Source organism: Anabrus simplex, chromosome 2, assembly GCF_040414725.1.
Source record: "Anabrus simplex isolate iqAnaSimp1 chromosome 2, ASM4041472v1, whole genome shotgun sequence".
Lineage (NCBI taxonomy): Eukaryota > Metazoa > Arthropoda > Insecta > Orthoptera > Tettigoniidae > Anabrus > Anabrus simplex.
The window spans coordinates 734,192,344-734,219,396 of record NC_090266.1 but is presented as its reverse complement, the minus strand read 5'-3'; the positions used below and the strand labels follow the sequence as shown (position 1 = coordinate 734,219,396).

Below are 27,053 nucleotides of genomic sequence, written 5' to 3'. Positions count from 1 at the left end.
ATTCTTGGGTCAGATTGAGTTAGAAATGTGGAACAGGGTAAAGGTTTTGTAAGATTATCTCACATTACATTACTTTTCGGATAATTATGTGACAGCTACATACATAGCATTTGGCTCACATATGGCTACTGGGTGGGCCAATTTTCGTGAAGAGTTTAATGATTCTGTATTTCATATAAGTAATTGAAAGTATGAATTATGCATGTGAAAATTCCAAATTGACTTAACATCGATTAATAGAGAAAAATCAAAATGGATACAGATACGGCAAAAAATCATAAGACCAAGGTTGTAGATCATTCCAAATTGAACGGAGATTGTGCAATCCGTTATGTGATAGGAATTTCCAAAGGTCTGCACCATCATTAAAATTGCCTGCATATTTCGATATTCTTTGGGGATAAAAAGTGAAAAATTTAATGATCTAGGATGTTTCCCGTTCGTTACAGGCTAAAACGTATAATTTTGTCTAATTTCGATTATCTTCTTTTTCTTCTGGCAGATTATGCCGCAATCTGGATTTTTGGCGAGGCGGGTAAAAATTAGGACTTTCAGGAAACTAAACCAAAAATTATGGAGATGGTCATTATTACCCCTTAAACGGAAAGCTGTACGAAAATTTCGCCAAAATAGTCAGTGTAGAGGCACATAGTTGTTACGATTTGATTTACATAGATAAGGAATCTGCTCCATGTAAAACACCTTTTGGGCTATGTCCGCTGGACTTAACCTGCAAAAGTGACCATTCATGATATCTCCCTTATTAATCCTCCTGACGAAAAAATGCACATGAATAAAAAAGATTTAGAGGTGGAATTCCATCACGTTTGGTCGATTTCCAGTCAGGATGGTCTTGTTCTGTATATATTGTGGAAGAGTAAAATCACCATTTCGGTTCCCTATAAACCGCCAGTCCATTCCGGAACATGAAATGTTATTTACGTTTAAAACCTACCTTTGGACAGGTGGATCCTAAATATAAATTTTGGTTCAAATGTCTTCAGTAGTTTTCAAGTTGTAAGGAATACGCTTTACACGCACCCGCTCGTGAGTTAAGTCCGATGGGACTTGTACAGAAAAACGGTCCGTTAATGATATCTCCCTTATTAATCCTCGTATCGAAATGATGCATATGAGAAAAAAGGTTTAGAAATTAATTTCTACCAAGGTAGGTAGATTTCCATTAAGTTTGGTTGTGTATATTTTGTGTAAGTGCAAAATCACTGTTTCGGTTTCGTATAAACCCCCAGTCAGTTCAGGGATTTAGAAACAATATTTGCCCTAAAACCTATCAAGGATAGGTGTATTCTAAATATGAGTCTTGGTGGAAATACATCCAGTAGTTTGTAGCAGTTTGTACGGCGTAATTAAGGAAGAAAATAATACAGTTAAAAAAGTTGAAAGGATGGAAAATGGATTATAACTGAGGACAGCTGGATAACGACAAATATGTAAATGCCAGGTGAATGTATTGGAAAATCAAATGCCGCTCAATAAATTATGCTAGTGTGAGTTATGGATATAATAAAGCGGTAACAGAGGAGAAATTTAGGTCCAGTGATTCTTAGGTAAACAAATAAGAAGAAGATGACTAATGGTGTTATTATTTAATCTATTCGAGGGCGGTTATAACATCCAACGATATTCCGCCAATATCCCGCAGATAGGCCGATTGACGCCTCTCTTGCCTTCTACCCAAGGAACAACCACGAATTTAAAAGCATGATGAGGAAAATGGCAATACGTTACTTCCCTGCTGGCGTGCAGTCAGAGACGTTGCCATGGTAACCTGTAGGTTCGTTGTCGGTCTGTCGGTTACTCAATGCAGAGCATGATACCAGCGGAAAATTGTAAATTTCTCTGTCATGTGAAGAGTAATGTAAATTATGAACATAACGAAAGTTGTTTATAATGAAGAGACGTTTCACGTACGGTAAACTAAGTTATAGAAAATCAATAGTATAAGAGAAAATGGAGGAACCTATAAACCCCCGTGTATTCAAAGATTTTAAAATGATATGCATATCGAAACCTTTCCCGGGATGAGTATACTCTAAATATGAAGTTTGGTTGAGATCTATCCAGCCGTTTCGAAGTGATGGTGGAAAAAACATTCAGGTTTTCCTATAAACCCCCTTCTATTCAAAGATTTTAAAATGATATGCATATCGAAACCTTCCTCGGGATGAGTGTACTCCAAATATGAAGTTTGGTTGTGATCTATCCAGCCGTTTCGACGTGATGGTGGAAAAACCATTCTGGTTTTCCTATAAACTCCCGTGTATTCAAAGATTTTAAAATGATATGCATATCGAAACCTTCCCCGGGATGAGTGTACTCCAAATATGAAGTTTGGTTGTGATCTATCCAGCCGTTTCGACGTGATGGTGGAAAAACCATTCTGGTTTTCCTATAAACCCCCGTGTATTCAAAGACTTTAAAACAATATGCATATCGAAACCTTCCCCGGGATGAGTATACTCTAAATATGAAGTTTGGTTGAGATCTATGCAGCCGTTTCGACGTGATGGTGGAACAGACAAACAGACAAACAGACACAAAACGTAAAAACCACCGATTCGGTCTTGAGTTGACCTAAAACGGATAAATATCTGAAAAATTGGCAAAACAAAAGAAATTACAGACAGCGGACCCCCTACAATTTTATTTATATAGATTTTACCTGTATTTACAACATTAACACAAATTTATTCCAGATGGAAAACTACACAATCACTGCTTCCTACCAAAATAGTCCAGAATCAATCTCTGTTTACACTTCTTATTTCTTATGACCTCTATTTGTTTTTCAAGCTCATAAAGGTTATGAAAATTATTTTCACCCCCCTCTACAGATGACAGATACCTGCGTAAAACATCCACTGCTGCATTTGCATCAGCACTGGCAGGCATCACTTCACTGCCTTCTTCTGCTTTATCACTGTCACTGGTGGGAGACTCGGCTGCTGTTTACTCAGCAACCAACTCCTCCACACTTCTTTCCTCTGCAGTGATCACAGAATCATCTACCCGAAGAAAATCTTCAGTAGTGCAGTCTGACTGCAACATTCTCCATACATCAGGTAGCAGGCCTTCTTCTTCTTCTTCTTCTTCTTCTTCTTCTTCTTCTTCTTCTTCTTCTTCTTCTTCTTCTTCTTCTTCTTCTGGCAGCTGAGATTCAGGATGATTCTTAAAAAAAACCTGCTTTCAAGAAACAATTTGAGATGGTAGTCTGCTTCACGGCTTTCCAAGACTTTGCAATGAAGTGAAGCGCATCCAGGATTGAAACTATAAATGATGATGGATCCTTTCCAGCATCCATAAGGAATAAAATTTGCTGCACCAGGTTCTTCCTATAAAGTGACTTCAAGGAGTGAATAACCCCAAAATCCATAGGTTGTAGCTTGCTTGTGCAGTTACCAGGCAGAAATTCTAACTGCACGTTCCTCACATTAACAACCCCGGGATGTGCAGGACAATGGTCGATGAAAAGAAGGATCTTCCTATTTTACACAACCATTTTTCAATCCAGAGCAATTAACTGCTGTCGGAAAAGATCTGAGGTTGGCATCGTAGGCAGTAGATAATGATTGCACATTCTTTAAGCAACGAGGCTTTTTAGATTTCCCTATCACATGGGGGGGAGCTTCCCAGAGCCATCAGCATTGTCTCCCAACATCACTGTGAGCCTCATCTTGCTGTGTTTCCCACCATGGTATTTATATCCTTTGAATGCCAAAGTCTTGCTGGGCAACACACTGAAAAACAGTCCAGTTTCATCTAGGTTAAAAATGTTCCTGGTTTTGTAATTCTTGGTCAGCTCCTGCAATCTTCTATCGATCCATTCTTCCACAGTTTCATCACTAACTGCATTACATTCCCCACAAACAGTTTTATAGTTAAGGTTATACCTTTTCCTTAAATTGGTTGATCCAGCCATTGGACGCGCTGAAATTTTCAATGCCAAGAATGTTTGCCACTTTAAGTGTCTTTTCCCTTAAGAGCACAGCATCAGTTGGAATGCCTTCGGCTCTTGAAGTTTCAAACCAGCTTTTAACAATTTTTTCCAACTTTTAAATTGTCATTACATTTCGTGTCATTAGGAGCCGATGACCTAGATGTTAGGCCCCTTTAAACAACAAGCATCATCATCATCATCATCATCATCATCATCATCATCATCAAAATGTGTGCGTGTGTTATCCATGTTCAAATGTGGATTCTGAAAGGTCATTTTAAAATATAGTCTCATAGTAAGTGGTAGAAGGCGACAATTGACAATTGCAACTTCTGAGACTCTGACAGTGATATACTTTCAATGATTTCACTGCAGTATTTGGATATAACTGACGAAGGTAACTTGTATTCATTTAAGTCTAGTGTCAGAAACGTTATGAGGATAGTATGCTATTTACCCACAGCAAAGGAAGAAGACAAACAGGCATTTTATGTGCATCTCAATAACACAATCTAGAAACAGAAGAGAAAGTATATCATTATAGTTGGAGGAGGCTTGAATGCAAAGATGGACCAGGACAATGGAGGACTTGAGCATATCATGGGAAGACATGACCTACGAGAATGAAATGAGAATGGACAGCTCCTTGTGTACTTTGGTGCCAGTCACAATCTGGTTATTTGTGGTTCTGTACTTCCACATAAAGACTGTCATAAAGTGACCTGGGTATCACTGGATAATAAGATGGATAATCAGATAGATCATGTGGCAATTGCACAAAGGTGGAGGCGTTCACTGTTGGATGTGAGGAATAAGAGAGGTGCAGACATCGGCAGTGATCACCATCTTGTTGTAGCTACCTTTAGAATGAAGATCCAGGCACAGAAAAGGAAGATAGAGCAGACAAGGATGTGGTATGATGTTGGAAAGCTAAAGGATGACAGAATGACAGAAAGTCTCCAGGATAGAACTAAAGAATTGTTTCCAAGCACTCGCTGAGGTGGAGGATGAAACTGATGAGGGTAATGGGAGAAGATTAGATTTATCCTTACCAAAGTAAGTGAAAATATCCTGGGTTGTAAAGATAGGAGGAAAAAGACTGGGTGACCAAATAGACATGGAAAATCATCAGAGAATGGAAAGAGATAAAGGAGGCAATGAACGGATGTAGAACTCGATCAAAATATGCTGTAAAGGAGAGGGAAGGTAAGAGAAGTGTGAGGAGGGATCAGAGGACCTGGATAGATTATCTATCCCAACAGACAGAGGAGGCAGCTAACAAGGAAAACCTCAAAGAACTCTTTACTGCCACCAAAGTTCTGCCAAGGAAGCAGATGCAAAGAAACCATCCATCAGAAACAAAGATGGAACCCTCTTTACCTTTTAAGTGGTGAGTTTCCAGTTGACTGTTTGGCACCTCAGTGCTGAGTTTTTTCATTCGTATGTAAAATTTTTTTGTAGAAGCCTCAATTTTTAACTTATCAGTGGGGTAATTATCTTAAAATGTTTATAAATGTTGGTCCTCTATAAATCTATATGCAAATGGAAAATCCTACACTTACGTTCAATATTATTTTGAGATAAAACAAAATTACAATTTTGTGCCCATCTTTATACAAAGTAATGAGCCCAAAATAATATTATTTCCTAAAATCTGTAGGCAACTAATACATGTAACTTCTTAGAAGTACATAAGTTGATATTTTAAAATACTTTCTAAACCTGGAATATGGTGAGAGTTAAATGTTTTCTAATGGTTGTTTGTGATGCCAATTTGTTCAACTATCTGCACCAACTCCACTGGCACAAAAGTTTTTTAAAAATCAATGATTTTCGGGTTGTCATCAAACACTACTTGGCCCTCAGAGTCTGTCACAGTTACATGAAGGCTAGTGAAGAAAACTATCCCGTCCACCATGAAAATAGTGATAAAATAGCTTTCGAACTCACCGTGTTTTTCTTCGTTTAGAAGGAGGCTCTGTTTCTCTCTCACATACAATATTTTCGGCACTCTCTGTATCACTCTCACTTTCAAAATGGCTTAATAATTCATTAAAATCCCCATCCCCATCATCACTTTCTATTGTGGTTAATAACTGAAAGATTCTTTGATCCGAAATAACATCGCTGCTAGAGCAACTAGATTGTTGTTCCGCCATGTTTGTTTACATCACAGATGAACTCCACAGACGTCTACAAAAAGCTCTGTAAGTTACTTCCTGTAGCTGTAAGCCGTGATCAATTAGTTCTATATAATGTCCAACAGATGGCAGAATATGTCAGAGATCAAATTGGCACTCGAGAGTGAACCAGGAAACTCAAAAATATTTAAGTTCTAGCGCACCGTGTATAGGCGGGTGTAGCAGTGCTGGACCAGCCGCGTCAGCCCGTCTATAGGCGGGCGTAACACTCATCGTGTTAACTAACCCTGAGGATCAACTGAAGCGATGGTAGGAACATTTTTCTGCAGTTATAAACACTTCTCTGGAAGATCAGTCGGATGTGAGGGAAGAAGAGCCTGACCCGAGGATTAAAACCTGCATTCCAACAGAGGAAGAAATCAAGTAGGCATTGAGAGAGTTGCATATTGGTAAGGCAGCAGGAGTTGACAACATTCCATCAGAAGTCATGAAGACTGATACGCCAATATGTTGCAGCCTTTATTTGAGAAGGTATGGGTTAATGGAGAAATGCCAGCAGACTGGATATGCCAGTTACTGGTGAAGTTGGCAAAGGAGGAGAATACGTCAAACTGTAACAACTGCAGGGGCATTATGCTTCTCTCAATCCCTAGCAAAGTCTTCACCAGGGTTCTGCTAAACAGAATCAGAGAGTATGTCTACTTGAGGCTCCGATTGGAACGGACAGGCTTTCATCTGAATCACTCATGGGTCGACCAAAGAGACCCCTTGTAGATAATTCTGGACCAGTGTGCCAAATGGTCATCTTGCCTCTATGTGGTGTTTGTTGATTTAAAGCTTTTGATTCACTGAGCAGAGAAGCCATATGATGATGGAAATGAAGCATTATGGTATGCTGCCACAAATTATTAATCTCATTCAGGAAACGTACCGTGATGACACATGTTAGAGTCATTCATGAGGGCCGTGTATCTGTACATCAGTCAGTCTGACATGTTGTATGTAAGCTTTGCAAAAGCATTATTTCTGATTATATTAGACACGTTTACAAAAATAATAACTGGTTTGATAGAAGGCAGTTTGGGTTTAGGATAGGTTATTCCACTGAAGTTCAGCTTTTAAGATTCCAGCAAGATATAGCAAATATACTTGATTTGGGAGGTCAAATGGACTGTGTCACAATTGATCTATCTAAGGCTTTAAAAGGGTAGATCATGGGAGACTAATGGCAAAAATGAGTGCAATTGGACTAAAAAAAGAGTGAATGGGTGGCTATATTTTTAGAGAATAGAACTCAGAGAATTAGAGTAGGTGAAACATTTTCTGATCTTCTAACCATGAAGAGGGGAATTCCTCAAGGCAGTATTATTGTTCCTTTATGTTTTCCGCTATAGAAAGTACGGCATATAATGTGAACCCCATAATGTCAGTTTTTGTCTGTCCCTTAAAAATTCCTATATTAAACTGTGTGTTATCCTTCGTTACAGCGCGAGCCCTATCACTGACACATCCACTATTACGAGCAATTAAGCCTGCTCGATTTTTTCCTCGCTATGTCTACTAGTGATCTCTCTCGTCGACATTTGAAGTCAATGTCAGAGTCAGTTAGTAATACCCGTCGACTGCTGTTCCGTAAAGAAAATTCTAAGTGAAAGAGAACATGTTTTCATAATGAATGCGTAAATAAATAATTTTAATGCTAAATACTGCAGTTAAGTAAAAAATGGGATACACCTCAAGAAATGGCAAGAGTGCATCATTGTTTTCAGAAGTTCATATTTTCTTGCTTCTGGTTAAATTTCAGAAAAGCTATTATGTAAATTTACAGCAAGAAGGTTATCATTTCTCTCCTGACACTTGAAGTATATTTTCATCATACATATAATGCAGTTAACGTAGATTAGGTGACACTGTTTGAGTTGGGGAGGGGATCAAATGAGGTGGGTAGGGTTGAGGCTCTGGTCATGGGGCATTCCATCGTTAGACATGTGGGGAAAGTGTGTGGAGGAAAGGGAACCAGGGTAGAGTGTTATCCAGGAATTAGGTTGAGGCAGATGTTGAGGAAAGTAGAAGAGAAGGAAGAGGGAAAGGAGAAGGTGGTAGTGTTTCATGTTGGTACTAACAATGTAAGGCAAGCAGGTATAAGTACCAACATAGTTGGGAATGTGTGGGATCTGGTAAATGCAGCACGGATGAAGTTTAAGGAAGCAGAGATTGTTATCAGTGGAATACTGTGTAGGAGGGATACTGACCGAAAGGTGATTGGGGATTTAAATGAGGCTATGGAGTGGGTATGTGGGAAACTGGAAGTGAGATTTCTAGATCCTAATGGGTGGGTAGGAGACTGGGATCTGCGCTCAGATGGCCTTCACTTAAACCGCAGTGGTACATATAAGTTAGGAAACTTGTTTAGAAGGGTTATAGGCAGGTACATTCAGGGAAACGGGGTGGCCTAAGGAGCGGTATTAAGCGAACAGGGAACTGGAAATCAAGTAGGGATACATAAAAATGTTAGTGCTCAACTGTAGAAACATTGTAAACAAAGGAATCAAATTAAGTAATTTAATAGATATATACTTACCAGATATTGTAAGAGGAGTTGATATAGGCAACTTGATGTCTTTGGAGTGTACAGACCGGGAAAGTGTAGCGCTGATGCTGATTCAGAATTATTTGATAAGATAATCAGCTATGTTGGAAATGATATGGAAAGGAATGTGATAGTAGCAGGTGATCTCTCAATTTACCAAATGTCAATTGGGAAGGTAATGCAAATGACAGGAAGCATGAACAACAAATGGCAAATATGTTAATATGGGAAGGGCAGCTGATTCAGAAAGTGATGGAACCAACTAGAGGGAAGAATATTTTGGATGTGGTGCTGATAAAACCAGATGAGCTCTATAGAGAAACCGAAGTAACAGATGGTATTAGTGATCACGAAGCTGTTTTTTTGTTGTAGTTAAAAATAAATGTGAAAGAAAGGAAGAGATTAAAATTAGAACTATTAGGTAGTACCATATAGCTGACAAAACAGTCATGAGGGAGTTTTTAAAAAATTACTATGATCGCTGGAAAATGGTAAATAAAAATGTAAACAGACTCTGGGATGGGTTTAAAGCAATTGTTGAGGAATATGAAAATAGGTTTGTACCTTTAAAGGTGGTAAGGAATGATAAAGATCCACTATATTATAACAGAGAAATAAAGAGATTAAGGAGGAGGTGCAGGTTGGAACAAAATAGAGTTACAAGTAAGGAGAAATTGAAGGAACTTACAAGGAAATTGAATCTAGCAAAGAAGTCAGCTAAGGATAACATAATGGCAAGCATAATTGGCGGCCATACAAATTTTAGCGAAAAATGGAAGGGTATGTATAGTTATTTTAAGGCAGAAACAGGTTCAAAGAAGGACATTCGAGGTAACATTAATGAACAAGGGGAGTGTGTGCGAGGATCTTCAAAAGGCAGAAGTATTCAGTCAGCAGTATGTAAAGATTGTTGGTTACAAGGATAATGTCCAGACAGGGGAGATGAGTAATACTAAAGAAGTATTAAAATTTACCTATGATGACAATAACATTTACAGTAAGATACAAAAGTTGAAAACTAGAAAAGCGGCTGGAATTGATAAGATTTCTGGGGATATACTAAAGGCAATGGGTTGGGATATAGTACCATATCTGAAATACTTATTTGATTATTGTTTGGTTGAAGGAGCTATACCAAATGAATGGAAAGTTGCTGTAGTGGCCCCTGTGTATAAAGGAAAGGGTGATAGACATAAAGCTGAAAATTACAGGCCAGTCAGTTTTACATGCATTGCATGTAAGCTTTCGGAAAGCATTCTTTCTGATTATATTAGACATGTTTGCGAAATTAATAACTGGTTTGACAGAAGGCAGTTTGGGTTTAGGAAAGGTTATTCCACTGAAGCTCAGCTTGTAGGATTTCAGCAAGATATAGCAGATATCCTGGATTCAGGAGGCCAAATGAACTGTATTGCGATTGACCTATCAAAGGCATTTGATAGGGTAGATCATGGAAGACTACTGGCAAAAATGAGTACTATTGGACTAGAAAAAAGAGTGACTGAATGGGTGGCTATATTTCTAGAAAATAGAACTCAGAGAATTAGAGTAGGCGAAGCTTTATATTATCCTGTAATAATTAAGAGGGGAATTCCTCAAGGTAGTATTATTGGACCTTTATGTCTTCTTATATATATCAATGATATGTGTAAAGAAGTGGAATCAGAGATAAGGCTTTTTGCAGACGATGTTATTCTGTACAGAGTAATAAATAAGTTACAAGATTGTGAGCGGCTGCAGGGTGACCTCGATAGTGTTGTGAGATGGACGGTGGGAAATGGTGTGATGATACAAGGGGTTAAAAGTCAGGTTGTGAGTTCCACAAATAGGAAAAGTCCTCTCAGGTTTAATTACTGCGTTGATGGGGTGAAAGTTCCTTTTGGGAATCATTGTAAGTACCTAGGTGTTAATATAAGAAAAGACCTTCATTGGGGTAATCACATAAATATGATTGTTAATAAAGGGTACCGATCACTGCACATGGTTACGAGGGTATTTAGAGGTTGTAGTAATAATGTAAAGGAGAGGGCATATAAGTCTCTGGTAAGACCCCAACCAGAGTATGGTTCCAGTGTATGGGACCCTCACCAGGATTACTTGATTCAAGAACTGGAAAAAATCCAAAGAAAAGCAGCTCGATTTGTTCTGGGTGATTTCCAACAAAAGAGTAGCGTTACAAAAATGTTGCAAAGTCTGGGCTGGGAAGAACTGGGAGAAAGGAGACGAGCTGCTCGATTAAGTGTTACGTTCCGAGCTGTCAGTAGAGAGATGGCGTGGGAGGACATCAGTAGATGAATAGGTTTGAGTGGTGTCTTTAAAAGTAGGAAAGATCACAATATGAAGATAAAGTTGGAATTCAAGAGGACAAATTGGGGCAAATGTTCATTTATAGGAAGGGGAGTTAGGGATTTGAATAACTTACCAAGGGAAATGTTGAATTATTTTCCAATTTCTTTGCGATCATTTAAGAAAAGGCTAGGAAAACAACAGATAGGGAATCTGCCACCTGGGCGACGGCACTAAATACAGATCAGTAGTGATTGATTGATAAGAAAACTGAAGCGTTTGCCACAAAATGCGATCGATCATCTTTGGTGCTGTATTGGTTTTTCGCTCTGGGCGCTTGCGAGCTCTCTTGTCGACATTTGAAGGCGATGTCGGAGTCGATTAGTAATACTCATCAACTGCTGTTCCATGAATAAAATAAAAAATTAAAGAGGAGAACATGTTTTCATAATAAATGCATAAATAACATGGCCGATAGCAGTTGTTAACTCATTCGAATTAAAGGCTGAAGTAAACGATCACTTAATTTTAATGTTAGGTACTGAAATTTAGTAAGAGTGTGGTACACCTCAAGATATGGAAGAGTACATCGCTGATTTCAGAGGATACTTAATATTTTTCCATCATCAAAGAAATTTAAAATATATATATATGTAAAATCCTATTACTGTTGGATTTTCATTGCTTTGCGATGTGCTCTAGAAAGAAAACACATATAAGTACAGATTGGCAAAACAACATAATACTGCTCATAACAGTATACACACCTATACATGAAAACTTGGGTGTGTAAAATGTATTAAGTCCAATTATTCACTGCAGCCTGTTAAATTTATACATACGAGGGTTGGAACTTTAATAGTGGCAAATATTTAATTACTACTGATACAAACAAGATTCGTGTTACCAAGTTTTACTGTCCTTCAAAGCAGTCACCAGCATTGTGTACAGCCCAGCAACGTGGAAGTCATAGAATACCTTTAGCAGGGCCTGTTGTGTTCATAGTTCGAATGGAGCAGTCTACTGCTCAATGAATCTCTGGAACAGTTCTGAAGTGAATGCTATAAAGTGGTTCCTTCATCTTGGGAATCAAGTCAAAGTCACAAGGGCTTAAGTCCAGATAGTATGGCGGATGGTACAGAAATTCCCAGCCCCATCAACCGAACAAATCAGCCTGGTACGGAAATGCCTTTGAACTCTAATCTCAGACTTGTTTACGTGGTAATCAAGCACACAGAATGACTTCTGCTCTCCAGCCGCAGCCATTTTCTTTACTCACTTCCTGCACGCTCATAACGGCTGAAAATGAAACCATGTGGGATGAAATCTAAACTCAACTAAACTTTGAGAGTTTGTTTTTCTTTGCGCATATCTCACAGTATGATATGTTCAAGAGATTTCGTAGAATAAATTTATGAAATTGGGTCCATCATTTTGAATTGCCCTGCAATGTTAACAAGGCCTGATGCATACAGGAAATTGTGCTTACACATGAAAGAAACAGAGAGAAGCAAATAGTTGTTGAATCCAAAAAGAAGTCGTGGGAAGATTTTGGTAATAACCTGGAAAGGCTAGGTTAAGCAGCAGGGAAACCTTTCTGGACAGTAATAAAGAATCTTAGGAAGGGAGGGGAAAAAGGAAATGAACAGTGTTTTGGGTAATTCAGGTGAACTCGTAATAGATCCCAGGGAATCACTGGACAGGTGGAAGGAATAGTTTGAAAATCTTCTCTACATAAAAGGAAACCTTCCTGGTGGTGTCGCGAACAACCCAGCTCATGGGGAGGAGGAAAATGATGTTAGTGAAACTACGCTTGAGAAAGTTGAAAGGATGATAAGTAAACTCCATTGTCATAAAGCACCAGGAATAGATAAAATTAGACCTGAATTGGTGAAGTATAGTGGGAAGGCAGGGATGAAATGGCTCCTCATAGAGTAGTAATATTAGCATGTAGTGTTGGTAAGGTACCTTCAGATTGGACAGTAATTGCACCTACTGTACCTATAAGCAAGGGAACAGGAAAGATTGCAACAACTATTGAGGTATCTCATTGATTAGTATACCAGGCAAAGTATTCACTGGCATCTTGGAAGGGAGGGTGCGATCAGTGGTTGAGAGAATGTTGGATGAAAACCAGTGTGGTTTCAGACCACAGAGGGGCTGTCCGGATCAGATTTTCAATATGCACCAGGTAACTGAAAAATGCTACGGGAGGAATAGGCAGTTGTGTTTATGTTTTGTAGATCTAGAGAAAGCAAATGACAGGGTACCGAGGGAAAAGATGTTCACCATACTGGGGGACTATGGAATTAATGGTATATTATTAAAATCAATCAAAGGCATTTAGGTTGACAATTGGGCTGCAGTGAGAATTGATGGTAGAATGAGTCATTGGTTCAGGGTACTTACAGAGGTTAGATAAGGCTGTAATCTTTCACTTTTGCTGTTCGTAGCTTACATGGATCATCCGCTGAAAGGTATAAAGTGGCAGGGAGGGATTCAGTTAGGTTGAAATGTAGTAAGCTGGTACAAACAGGTGGGAGCAATGGTAGGAGGGTACTCGGAATGAGGAGATAAAGGCTAAGTTAGGAATGAACTCAATGGATGAAACTGTACACATAAACCGGCTTCGGTGATGGGGTCATGTGAGGCGAATGGAGGAGGATAGGTTGCCTAGGAGAATGCTGATGACTTGGTCTTAATGGCAGATTGTGCCGAAAGCCTGCAGTCTAATATCTTGGAACTTGAAAATAGGTGCACTGAGCTCGATAGCTGCAGTCGCTTAAGTGCGGCCAGTACCCAGTATTCGGAAGATAGTGGGTTCAAACCCCACTGTTGGCAGCCCTGAAAAAGCTTTTCCGTGGTTTCCCATTTTCACATCAGGCAAATGCTGGGGCTGTACCTTAATTAAGGCCATGGCCACTTTCTTTTCACTCCTAGGCCTTTCCTGTTCCATTGTTGCCATAAGACCTATCTATGTTGGTGCGATGTAAAACAACTTGTATAAAATATAGAAAATAGGTGCAATGAGTTTGGTATGAAAATCAGCTTTTCGATGACTAAATTGATGTCAGTAGGTAAGAAATTCAACAGAATTGAATGTCAGATTGGTGTTACAAAGGTGGAACAGGTAGATAATTTTAAGTATTTAGGTTGTGTGTTCTCCCAGGATGGTAATATAGTAAGTGAGATTGAATCAAGGTGTAGTACAGCTAATGCAGTAAGCTCACAGTTGCGATCAACAGTGTTCTGTAAGAAGGAAGTCAACTCCCGAACGAAACTATCTTTACATTGGTCTGTTTTCAGACCAACTTTGCTTTACAGGAGCAAAAGCTGGGTGGACTCAGGATAACTTATTCATAAGTTAGAAGTAAGACACATGAAAGTAGCGAGAATGTTTGCTGGTATAAACAGGTGGGAACAATGGCAGGAGGGTGCTCAGAATGAGGAGATAAAATAAATTTCATTATAAAGCACAACAGTTCCAATCTGAAGGGAAAAGGAGATGTGAGTGATTGCTCGACCTATCGCCCTATACGACTCCTCTGTCATACTTTCAAGATCCTTGAACGTGTACTTGACAGCAGACTCAGATGTATTGTCTCTGTAACACCAAACCAGTGTGAATTTGTTAAGGGATGCAGTACCATCGATGCTATCCATGCCACACGTCTCTTGATGGAAAAGCACAGAGAGAGACAGAAGAGTGTACACATGGCATTTCTAGACCTAGAAAAGGCTTTTGACCGTATCCCACACGAAGTTATTTGGCGAGCTCTTCGCTGTCATGGCGTCCCTGAAGAGTATGTAAGCTGGGTGCAACTTCTGTATCGCAATTCCACTAGTGTCGCCCGGAGTCCTGCTGGAATCTCTCCACCTTTCGATATCACTGTGGGTGTTCATCAAGGTTCTGCCCTTTCACCATTGCTATTCATCCTCTGCATGGATATGGCAACAGCTGACATACAGACTTCACATCCCTGGACCCTTCTTTATGCCGATGATGTGGTACTTGCACAAGAAACCCGTCCTGAACTCCAACATCAGGTTCAAACGTGGAAGGACAGACCGGCTGAAAATGGACTGCACCTCAATATCCAGAAGACAGAATACCTGGAATGTGGCCCCCAAACCAGAGGTACCATAAGTATCAGTGAAGAAGACCTGCAGAAGACCATGCAATTTAAGTACTTGGGATCCGTCGTCACCTCAAACTGTGATACCACTTCTGATACTCGGATGAGGGTAAATGCAGCTTGGCTCAAGTGGAGATAGGTCACTGGAGTCCTCTGTGATAAAAAGATGCCTCAATATCTAAAGGCAGAAGTTTATAAGAGTGTGGTACGGCCAGCAGCGATCTATGGGACTGAATGTCGCCCCATGACGAAACAACAGGAGCAAATGTTGACAACCATGGAGATGAAGATGCTTCGATGGTCCATGGGGCTGACCCGATGTGACCTCATAAGGAACACGGACGTCCGGCAAAGGTTTGGTGTCGCGCCCATCATAGACAAAGTGAGGGAAGCCCGTCTCCGCTGGTATGGCCACGTCATGAGAAAACAGGACACCTCAGTTGCCAAAACAGCGCTCCACATCAACCCAGAGAGAACAAGACCACGAGGAAGACCGGCAAAGAGATGGACTGACAACATCAGGGCAGACATGCACAGTGTTGGCTTAACACCAGAAGATGTCAACGACAGACAGAAATGGAGGAGATATAGCAAAGCAGCAGACCCTGCAAGTCGGGATTAATGCTAAGAAAGAGAGATTGTCGTTCGTATACTTAATCAAAAAGTATAGTCAAAGGTTCCACTTTTACAATACTAAGCAAACATTTTTTATTAATTTAATTAACATTTAAAAAGATCGGTACATGTTTCATCTATCTTGTGGACATCATCAGCCGAAAAATTGTAAGGTTAAGAACAATGGACAAGGTCAAAAACACAAAAATGATCGGATTACCGAATACGTGAGTTAAAAATTCATGTTAGAAATTATGTTGGAATGTTCTGGAGTACAATGCTTGGTACTATTAAAATGAAAAATAAAGAACTTGAACACATGATATAGTTCAGTAAAAATATAGTAATAGAGTCCTTCTTGACATGATGATGTATTAAAATATGATTCAGTTTGCCGAATATGTCAATTAAAACTTGGAGAATGTTATGGAGCACAATGTTTAGTTCTAATAGAATTAAGACAAAAGTATTAAACATATGTGATGGTTCCAATAAAATAAAATTGAGTTCTTCTTGTTGGCGTGATGATGTTAACAATTCTTAGTTATAAGGCAGGTGGAATATCTGACTGTGATTTCATAGGTGGAGAGATTGTGTGCAGTTGAGAGCCCCTAGAATGATAATGGTGGCTATTAGTAATGTTAAAAATAGGCAAGATTTGAAGCGTCTTATAATTAATTGTCCTTGTACACTGTTCTTAATCTTACAATTATTCAGCTGATGATGTCTACAAGATAGATGAAACATGTACAGATATTTTTATATGTTAATTAAATTAATAAATAAAAATTTAATATTGTAAAGGTGGAACATTTGACTATGCCTTTTGATTAAGTGTGAGGTGATAAAGGCTAAGTTAGGAATGAACTCGATGGATGAAGCTGTACGCATAAACCGGCTTCGGTGATGGGGAAATGTGAGGTGAATGGAGGAGGATAGGTTACCTAGTAGAACAATGGACTCTGTTATGGAGGGTAAGAGAAGTAGAGTGGGACCAAGGCGATGATGGTTAGGCTCGGTTTCTAACAATTTAAAGATAAGAGATATAGAACTAAATGAGGCCACAGCACTAGTTGCAAATAGAGAATTGTGGCGACATTTAGTAAATTCACAGAGGCTTGCATACTGAACGCTGAAAGGCTTAACAGACTATAACGATAATGTATGTATGTATGTATGTTAAAAAAATTGAAAGGAAGGGAGATTAGGTGTAGTATATACTGTACGTATGTTTTCTTCGGGTTTAATAAATTTCAAGTGGAAGTAGTACCACGCCATTGCTGCTCAACTCAGGAAGTTATTCAATATTTTACGAATATTTTTCAAGTCTTAAATATATGACTTATTTTTATCAAATTATTTGCTTAGTTGTGTTTGTTTGTTAGTTGTCATTTTTGTTAATTATGTACATCGTTTTACTAGCCTAAAGATGTGCCAATATATAGGCTAAGCTGTCTCGTGTTGAATAATAGAAAATATTTCTTTTCAGAAAGTTATAAAAGCAAAAACTACAAAAATGTTCCTCATTTTATTAACAGGCCCAAGAGAGGAATGTCAGAATAACCATAATTATTGATTGGATTTTAAAAATCTTAAAACAAAACTATTATTCAGGATTAATACATGGGTGATCAGTTTTACCCCAGATGTGGATACATTACAATCCACTGCCTGTTCAGCACATAAAATGCACAGTTTTCATGCTTACATACATTTTTCAACACTGTTGACTTGGTGCTGGAAGACAAGTAAACTTTTTTCCTTCACCATATCAGTACCATAGCAAGAAGAAGGGCACCAAATTATTATTACAAACATAGGTACTTATGATTAAAAATACTGATTTTAATTATGTTTTAAACAACAATTCAGATACCAGCTCTTAATATAATCTTATAAGTTCTATACCAGGAGTAAAATGCTCAGTGATTGGAACTGTAACGAACAGGTTTAGGGTATTAGCATGAACTATTTTTCTCTCAGAAGAAAATTAGGAAATGTGCCTTAAACTGCAACAAGAAACAGAACTATTGGCATTTTAATATAGCTTTTATGTAGACAATTTATTTTAATGTTGAATGTCTTTTTGACATTATTATGTGTTGTAGATTTATGTCTCCTTAGGGATTTTCAGATTTTATTATTTGGTGAAGAAGAGAATATATCTTTTCTTGAAGCATGTACAATGTTAGGATGTAATAGGTTAATTAATTATTAATTAAATATTAATTGTACTGACTGGCAGACCATTTCTGAGCCCTGTTACTACGTGTCTGCACTTCATATTTACAACTTATTGCTCTCACTCCATTTTGTGCAGCATATTCTAACACATTCAACTTTCAGGATACTGTAAAAATTGTTCTCTTGCTCATTTTCACTCCTGCTTGTGTATCGGATGCTTCCTAATTACACACTATACGCTTGATGCGGAGCTCGGAAGCTGGAATGTTATTGAGAAAATTAGGTTGGGGGCGATAGCCAAGGTCAGTGCACAGGTCATGCAGAAACATGGGTTTTACTGTTAACTGAAACGTTGCATCTGCTGCTTGGTCACTTGAAATATCCTTAGGGCCGATGACCTTCGATGTTAGACCCCTTAAAACACCAAGCATCATCATCATCAAGAAATATCTTTAGCGATTTTTTTCAGATTTGGTTTTCTTTAAATTATTATTTTGTTCCCCGATAGTAGTCGAAAATTAAGGTGGAGAAGTGTTATAGGTGAGAGAATATGGTACTATGCTTTGGTACGCATAGAGTCATCATACGTATGACTCGTTACCCACATTGGTATGGGGTATAACTTCCTCATATTGTGCAAATGTTGATTTTGGAAATGTTTATCTCCCATAGAGAAATGTTATTCCATGCTTGTTTATTAGTTTAATTTAATATTTGCTTTTTATGACTGAGTGAATTTTATAGCTTGATATTGAATGTGAAAGGGACATTGTTCCATGTAATATGTCCAGCTAGAGGGCAGCCTTGCTGGCCATGGTAGTTAATTGGTGTATTGTAATGTACAGTAATCCATCTAAAATGCATGCTAGTAGATACAGTATTTGGGGGGTCATTTCAGAAGCTGTGTTATATCGTCTTATAATGCTGTAGTATAAGAAATTGATAATTTGTGTCTGAACAGCAAGGCACTGTGCATCTCAATTGGGGTCAGGGGACAGGTACCAATGACAGGGTGGTAGTCGAGAAATGCTCACATAGAATGTAGTGTTTTAGTATTTTATTATGCACGTGGATTCTGTGTGTCTCATTCGAATTGATCCCACTTTGGGTATTTGGGAGACAGATTATTTGACCATCACTCATTCCCACTTAGAAATGATCTTCATCACTAAGAACCACAGACGTCCAATTTTTCCTCAATCCTGCATGTTTCCAGTACTACTGTTGGTGTGCATGATAGTGTTGGATTAGTAAATTAAGCCAAAACCATAAGGACATACTTCTACAGTGAAACATGCCTGAACGGCCACTTTCACTTAATGGCCCCCCCTCAATAAACCAATATTTTTCTCTGGAACTGATAAATTTTCTCATAAAGCCTGTGTTAATATTCTCTCCTTCATGTGATCCCCTCAGACTGCTGTAAGCAGCCAGACTCGTTGCACAGTGTGACCTGAATGAAACGGACTGTCATTACTGCTTGGAATACTTTGTTCATCCCTGAGACAGTTGTATAGTAATTTTTTTTCTACATCTAGTCGTCCGAAATATACTGCAGTTTTAAATTATCAATGATAATGAATGTCCGACTCGTTGGCTGAACGGTCAGCGTACTGGCCTTCGGTTCAGAGGGTCCCGGATTCGATTCCCGGCCGGGTCGGGGATTTTAACTGTAATTGGTTAATTCCAATGGCACGGGGGCTGGGTGTATGTGTTGATTTCATCCTCCTCACGATGCGCAGGTTGCCTACGGGTGTCAAATGGAAAGACCTGCACCTGGCGAGCCGAACCCATCCTGGGATATTCCGGCACTAAAAGCCATACGACATTTCATTTCAATGATAATGAATGGAGTGGCTTGATTGAACAAGTTGACAATATGCAAACTGATTTTAAAATGTTTTTGGTTGGGATAATATTTGAATAGTATGTACTTTTGTTACTCTCACTGACAGTAAGGCAAGAATACAGTCTTGCATCTAGATGAATTTCTTTTGAAATATGTGCCATGAAAGAAGAGATGTGGAAACACAACAAAATAAACCACATCGAAAGATTTTATTATAAATCAAATGAATTATGAAATAGTAATTCTGCAGTACAGTACTTTTAAAATTGCCTGTCTTGTTTCTGTACTCACAGTCTTCAGTATAGGTGTATTGTGTTGTGTTACTGTAATTCACATAAATTAAATAAGGTGTTAACCAGTCAGTACATATGTGCGTGTTACTTTTAATATATTATAGGCATTACTGTAGTTAATCACGTAATGCAATAGACCTCTTCCCTGATTCAATTTTTTTAACCTTAACTTAGCAGCCACCTATTTTAACAGCCAATTTTTTGGAAGAATGACTGATGGGTGTTTTATGCAGGTTTCGCTGTGCTTCTAAAGTCCAATATTATGAAGTGATCAACCTAATATGGGTCATTGTAGCTGTTTGGTCTGTTTCATCCAGCCATCAGATATGTAATTTTTCTAATGTGCTCGTCTCTTGGGAATGATCCAGAATCATGCCACCACATATGTACACATTCTTCCTTCCCCTGCTGCCAGCATCACTGTATTGCAGACAAATCCTGTCCAATTCTCTCCATAGTTTGGTGATAGGACCATCCTACTTCAGCTGGACCACTGCATGTTCCTGCTCAGACTCCAGTAATTGCACTGATGCACTACACTTCCAAGTATTTTCTGAGTATACCAAATAACATACGGACGCTAAGGCAGCTGGTTCCTTACAACCCATAAATGGTGGCAACAAGGCATACAGTATTTGTTGTCATCAGCAGTGGAAATTAAAACTCTTGAGGATATTGACATTGTGATCATGTATTTTTCTGCATATCGCATTTTACATTGTTTTTTGTGGTTTTCAGTACTGTGTATCATTTTGGTAGTGTAGAAAGTTTTGTATAATTTGTTAAGTTGTTTTGTTTAAACTTTACTTGATTACCAGTTAATAAAGGAATGATAAACTCTGTTGATATGTATTGCAGTATATTACCATGAACTTGTGGTAGAAAGGTATTTTTATTGCTCTGTAAATTTTAGGAACTTTGCTGAGGTCTTTTGTTTGAACCTTGAACCTTGGTGTACATCTTGTAAGTATATTTTCCTTTCCTCTCATTACAGGGTAGCTCATGTACAACACAACAGAATATTGAAGTTTTGTTGGCTGCAGCTGCTGGAAGTGGATTTAATCAAGACAATATTCATCAAGTTATTATTTGTCAGCCTCCAAATTCTGGTGCCAATTCTTTCTTTCCTGGCAACAGCTCTATCATAATTGTACCAAATGACAACCTTATGGACACTATAACTGAAACAGTGATGACATCATGAAAGTTGTGTTACCAGTCTGAAAGACTTCATTATAAGGAACCTTACCCCATACTGCTGTGAAGTGTTGGTGTCTATTTACATGGAACCAAAAGTTTCTTTAAGTTTGTCCAGCAAGTCCAAGGGAGAGAAAGAACAAGAAGGGAGCTTCAGTGTGATGTACAGTCAAACCTTGATTATCTGTTTTAATGGATAGCACATGGTGAGCGGTTAATCGAAAAAACTTGTAATAATCCATAATACCATTTTTTATGGAATTTATACTACCTAAATACGTCCAACTCCTTGGCTGAATGGTCAGCATTGAGGCCTTCAATTCAGAGGGTCCTGGTTTGATTCCAGGCTGGGTCAGGGATTTTAATTGCATCTGATTAATAATTCTGGCTCGAGGGCTGGGTGTTTGTTGTTCCAAAACTTTCCTCTTCATATTCAGACAACATACTGTACTATACTACCAACCATCACAGAAACACGCAATAATGATTACATCCCTCCATATAGGGTTGGCATCAGGAAGGACATCCGGCCATAAAACAAGGCCAAACGCACATATGCGACACAATTCACACCGACGATCCCACAAGTGTGGGAAAAGTGGTAGAGGAAGGTGCTTCTTAAATATAATCATAAAATTCATTAATCCTGCACTGTTGTAACACCGCTCTGAGCTAAATTTGTGACTAGCTCACCTTTCCTTAACCATTCAATTATTTTCCCTTCATTTTCAATGGTTAAAACTACCGTACACATTTTCCCTTTGCTGCAGATTTCAAACTCAGCATATCTTGGCTGGGTGGTACTTCCATTGACCCTTCGCAAGTGAAAAGGTCTATAAAAATGATGTGAAATGATACCTGAAGCAGTGTAGAAGACAGACCTAGAAGAGCAGATGAGATTGATAAGATTTCTGGGGATATACTAAAGGTAATGGATCAGGATATAGTGCCATACCTGAAATACAGTTCCTTTTATTCATGGCAACAACTTTATCATAATTGTACCAAATGTCAACCTTATGGATACTATAACTGAAACAGTGATGGCATCATGAAAGTAGTGTTACTAATCTTAATGACTTCATACTGCTGTGAAGTGTTGGCTTCTATTTATATGTAGGCCTAGCCAAAAAATAGTGTTAACTGGTAGAGCTCACATCATTTGTGCCCTTACAAGGCTGACGCCAACAAGGTAGAAATAAGAAAACTAAGCAGTTTCAAATCAGCATGGCATGCACCCGTAACCTTACTTTTTGTCGTCCATTAGTAGGAGTCCAGGGGATGCTAGAGACCAGTTGGCCTCAAACCCCAGACCCCCTTTTCTTGCCCTCAAACCAAGTGGTCTTGTCATTAGCTGGATCTAATCTATCCAGCCCCATGGACTTGTCATTGGTAGTCCTACCTATCCACTAGCCTGATCTTTTGAAGACAGTGGTCTTGTAACTAACTGGACCGATCAGTAAGTCCCTAATTTGGCAGCTTTGTGTAGCTTGCTGTGACGTCGTCTGAGCTGGGCAATGTTGGATCTCCAACCTATATTTTGCGAAGGGTCAGTGGAAGGTTTACTCTTGGCTGTTAGAATGCAAAAGATAAATGTTCACGTAAGCTTTCTTTGCACTGATGTCTAAATTAAAGTATAAAATTTCCACCTATTCAGTATTACGCATTATTATCATATAGATTAGTTAATTAACATTGGGTTTTAAAAGTGTTCATATTTCAGCTCAATTAATCCATCATTAGCACTGGAAAGACATAAAAATGAGTGTAAATTATTGAATAAAATAGGCCTATATTGATATGAATTTTGGATTACATAAAATGTATCTCTGTTAGGTCTCTTGTGAGATAACTTAATATAAAACATGTATTTGAGATAGTACAGGTAAAATATGGTTAAATAACATTAAAATTTTGTAAAAATTTTCAGCTCCGTCCACTGAAAGGTCTTTGTTTCCAAAATATCATTTTAATTTAATATTGGCGTTATCTTGTAGTCAGTATGCGATTGAAAAGATGTCTGGAAATTATTCTGCATAGTGGTAGAAGATGTCTGGAAATAGATCCTCGTAATTTTTGTGTAAATAGGCATAAGAATGAAAAATATAGTTAATATGTTGAAAACAAATTACAGTATTCATTGCATATTGCAGTAGTATGGAGATGCGTATTGGAACATAGAGTGTTAATACAAATAGTATTGGTAGTGTGCTAGCAACTTTTAGCACAGGTACCAATGTAAAGAACAGTGAGTGAGCCGACAACTTAGGCCTACCACTAAAGTGAAGAGAGTGGATAATAATCAGTGTAGACACAATCAGTTTCAGTAACGCACTAGCCAAGATAGCACACGAGTGAAGAGATTCGTCCAAACACATACGGTCATGTTAACATTAGGAATAAGACCATCCTAACTTATGAACTACAGAAACAATAATAATCATCACAGAATAGATTTGCACAATAGCTTCGTATCGAGCTCAGTGTATAGGAGACCAGTTCGAACTCAAATACTATGATAAAGTATGTAGTTGGTAGAAACATAAAACACAGTGCATATTATAGTGTAACACCCGTAATAAAGTGGAAGCGTGGACAGGTGGGTAGAGGTCCAAAGTGGATTGTAGGCCTAAATGTGAAATGATACACTACGATGTCTATTCTTATGGTCATTTACCGAAGATAAGAAACATTTCCATGCAGGAAGAACTCCAAATTTTAACAACATAGCCAAGAATTTACACAAACAAGTGAATACAAGTGAGTAGACTTTTCAATAAGAACTAGTAATAGAATCTTCCAAACCCTGAATATTTGCAAGAAGAATAAAAATAATATTAATAATAATGTTATTTGCTTTATGTCCCACTAACTAAAAATAAAAATAAAAGTAACTCACACTGATGCAATGAATGTTGGGTATTCAGCCCAAAGGCTGGTTTGATCCTCTGCAGCTCTGCCAACAGCTGTCATAAATAGCTTAGGCGTCACTGAAGAGGCGTACTAGGGAAATGGGGAGTGAGGTGGTTTCCCATTGCTTTCCTCACCGAGCCAGCCGTTGCTATTACATATCAGTCTGCCAAGCCCACTGAAATGCATGCACCAACCGACCCTATGAGCGATATTTTCACACTATTCATAATAGGGACTGGCTGCATAAGCAATGGTATTACTAGCATCACTCATACCTCAGTCACTTTCATATTGTCAAAGCCAAGGATAAGACTGAGATAGGTCAATGAAAGTAACAAATTTGATGTAGCCCATACCAGAAGACATAGTGCACTGTAAACACTACATCTCACCAGCAAAGGCATACTGATACAATATATGAACCAAGAAATTACAAAACAAGATTATACAAGTGAGTAGTCAATACTCATAAAATCTTCCCAACCATGAATATATATAAGATGGATAATGATATTACTTACACTAATACAGTTTAACGACAAAGGTGAATAACACCAATACAAATGGAAATATGACCTAAGCAAAATATAAATACCAAAGAACAAGGAAGGGACGGGCAGCACTTAATCTGCATTGAAAGACAAGGAAAGGCACACTGTTCAAAAAAAAAAGGGAACTTAAATTCCCCATATGAATAGCAATAATTTCTAGCATTTCTCATACTTCAGTTGTCTCTCCTAAGAAAGTTCAATTCATTCACAAACATAATAACACTCGTAGAGAATCATCAGGCCAGAAACACAACAGCAGCTTCTCTCTCCAACAGGCCCGGGTATCGTCTCCCCACATGTGAGAACAGGCGCAGGTAAAATATATAGTAGTTGGAGAGGAGGCGTGGCGAATGTGAAACACTACCCCCTGTGGGTGGGGGACACATATGAAGAATACACCCACGGTATCCCGTGCTTGTCGTAAGGGGTGACTCAAAGGGGCTACCAAGGGATAATTGTATTAGAATCATGAAACTACTTGTGATTAGTACCATCACGCAGGGAACGTCATGGGTCACTTTTACTTGCGAGTAGTAGGCCTACCACTGCTAGGTACACAATAGGTTTGTGATTAGTAGCAAGATGGTGAATCAGTATGGGTTTTAGAGTACTCGTGATTAGTACCATTGTGAGAAACACCACAGGTCTGGGCATTGCCTGTGATTAGTACCACTATGTGAGCAACACTACGGGAATACCAGCGCCCATGATTATTACACCTGGGTGAGGAACACCATGGGTTTGCGTTGCCAGTGAGTGGCACCATTATGTGAGAAACACCATAGGTCTGTGTCACCTGTGCGATGTACAATACTTGTGAATAGTACTGTAATATGAGGAACACCTTGTGTCTACGCTACTTTTGATTAGTACTGCAACATGACAGATACCATGGTTCTACTTTACTAGTGATAAGTACCAATTTGAGGGGCTGTTGAACTGGATTTTGGACCCCTTTAGACAGCAAGCATCCTCGATTCAGTATTGTGCTTTAGAAGCAGTCCCTTGGTCAGCAATACTATTGTTATGATAGTTTCTGGAAAATTGGGGCATGGCGGTTCAGATCCATTGATTGTTGTAAATTCATATCCATCCATTCATTCTTCATCGTCACGTTTTTTATTCTGGTCAGTGGATGATTTTGAACTTTTAAATTGTCATTATATTTCGTCTCATTTCATTCAATTAGGGGCTGATGACCTCGATGTTAGGTCCCTTTAAACAACAATCATCATCATCATCATCATCATCATCATCAATGAGAAACACTTTTGCAAGTGCGCGAATGAATAGCCTGGACGTCTGATGAACCTTGTGGAATGATTGATGTGACGTCACAGGCTTCGATGTATGCATCCAGTGAAATAGTGCTGGCTGATGATAAAAGATTCCCAGGTGGCAGGAAGTTTGACCTTCGGCAACGAACGACGAGATGTTCGCCATCTCTCGCACACACATGGTACTATTAAACTCATATCAAGTGAAGTGGCAAGATGCCATTACAGTGATACTTTGTTCAGAATAAACCGAACTGACATGTCGGCACGATAATAGCCAATGTAAAGTGGCTCACCATCTCACTACTGCGGTTTAAAATGCGTCCTTACTTGATGATCAGTCAAGGTGATGCATTTTTAAAGGAGGTTCAGAAACTTAAATCTAAAGCGCGTGCTTTAACTTAACACTAAGAATCTAAAACTTAAGACTACAAACATTCAGTTACATGATCAAGGGACGTGGTAATTGAGAAATGATTTATAGTCCACTTCAAACGGGGTCCATACACTCTCAAGTAATACCGTGCTGATAGAATCAGTCTTTTTCATATTTTGTTGAGTAACATTGGGATAAATTAGTAATTCAATATTCCACATTGGTAGGTAAATGTTCATGAAGGGAACTTAAAAATTTACTTTGTTCCATTCGACCCCTCTCCTTTTTTTTTTTTTTTTTTTTTTTTTTTTTTGTTTCGCATACCGAAATCCTTTTCTCATATATCTCCATTTTTTTCCTGAAAAAAGAAACAAAATGTTAATACACTGTTATTCCTTCAACAATCAAATTAAAACGCAACAACATGAAAGGATTATATAGATCAGGCAAAAGGATTACACGCATCGCCGATGATACGACTTTATTAGAGATATATGTGTTTTTTATACCGTTTTATCCTTGACATCTTCTAGTCGGACCGTCACAGGTCCAAGAAATTGGATAATTCTTTTAGAACTAGACCACCTTTAGCATAGTTTAGCAGTGATTTGGTCAGCTGCCAAACTGACTTGGAACATTTTCACTACCACTAGATCTCCAACCTGGTAGGAAACGGCTTTTCTCCCA

At 38.5% G+C, this 27,053-nt stretch overlaps 1 protein-coding gene across 4 annotated transcripts in view; it reads left to right on the top strand.

Annotated features, from left to right (window-relative positions):
- The window catches only part of LOC136864415 (uncharacterized), a 312,192-nt gene that overhangs the window by 266,478 nt on the left and 18,661 nt on the right, over positions 1-27,053 (top strand). For all 4 annotated transcript variants that reach the window (XM_067141385.2, XM_067141383.2, XM_067141384.2 and 1 more), the window contains one exon: positions 21,047-21,455. In XM_067141385.2, coding sequence (XP_066997486.1) covers positions 21,047-21,256 — 210 coding nt within the window. In that variant the 3' untranslated portion in view covers positions 21,257-21,455. The remainder of the gene's footprint in view (positions 1-21,046; positions 21,456-27,053) is intronic.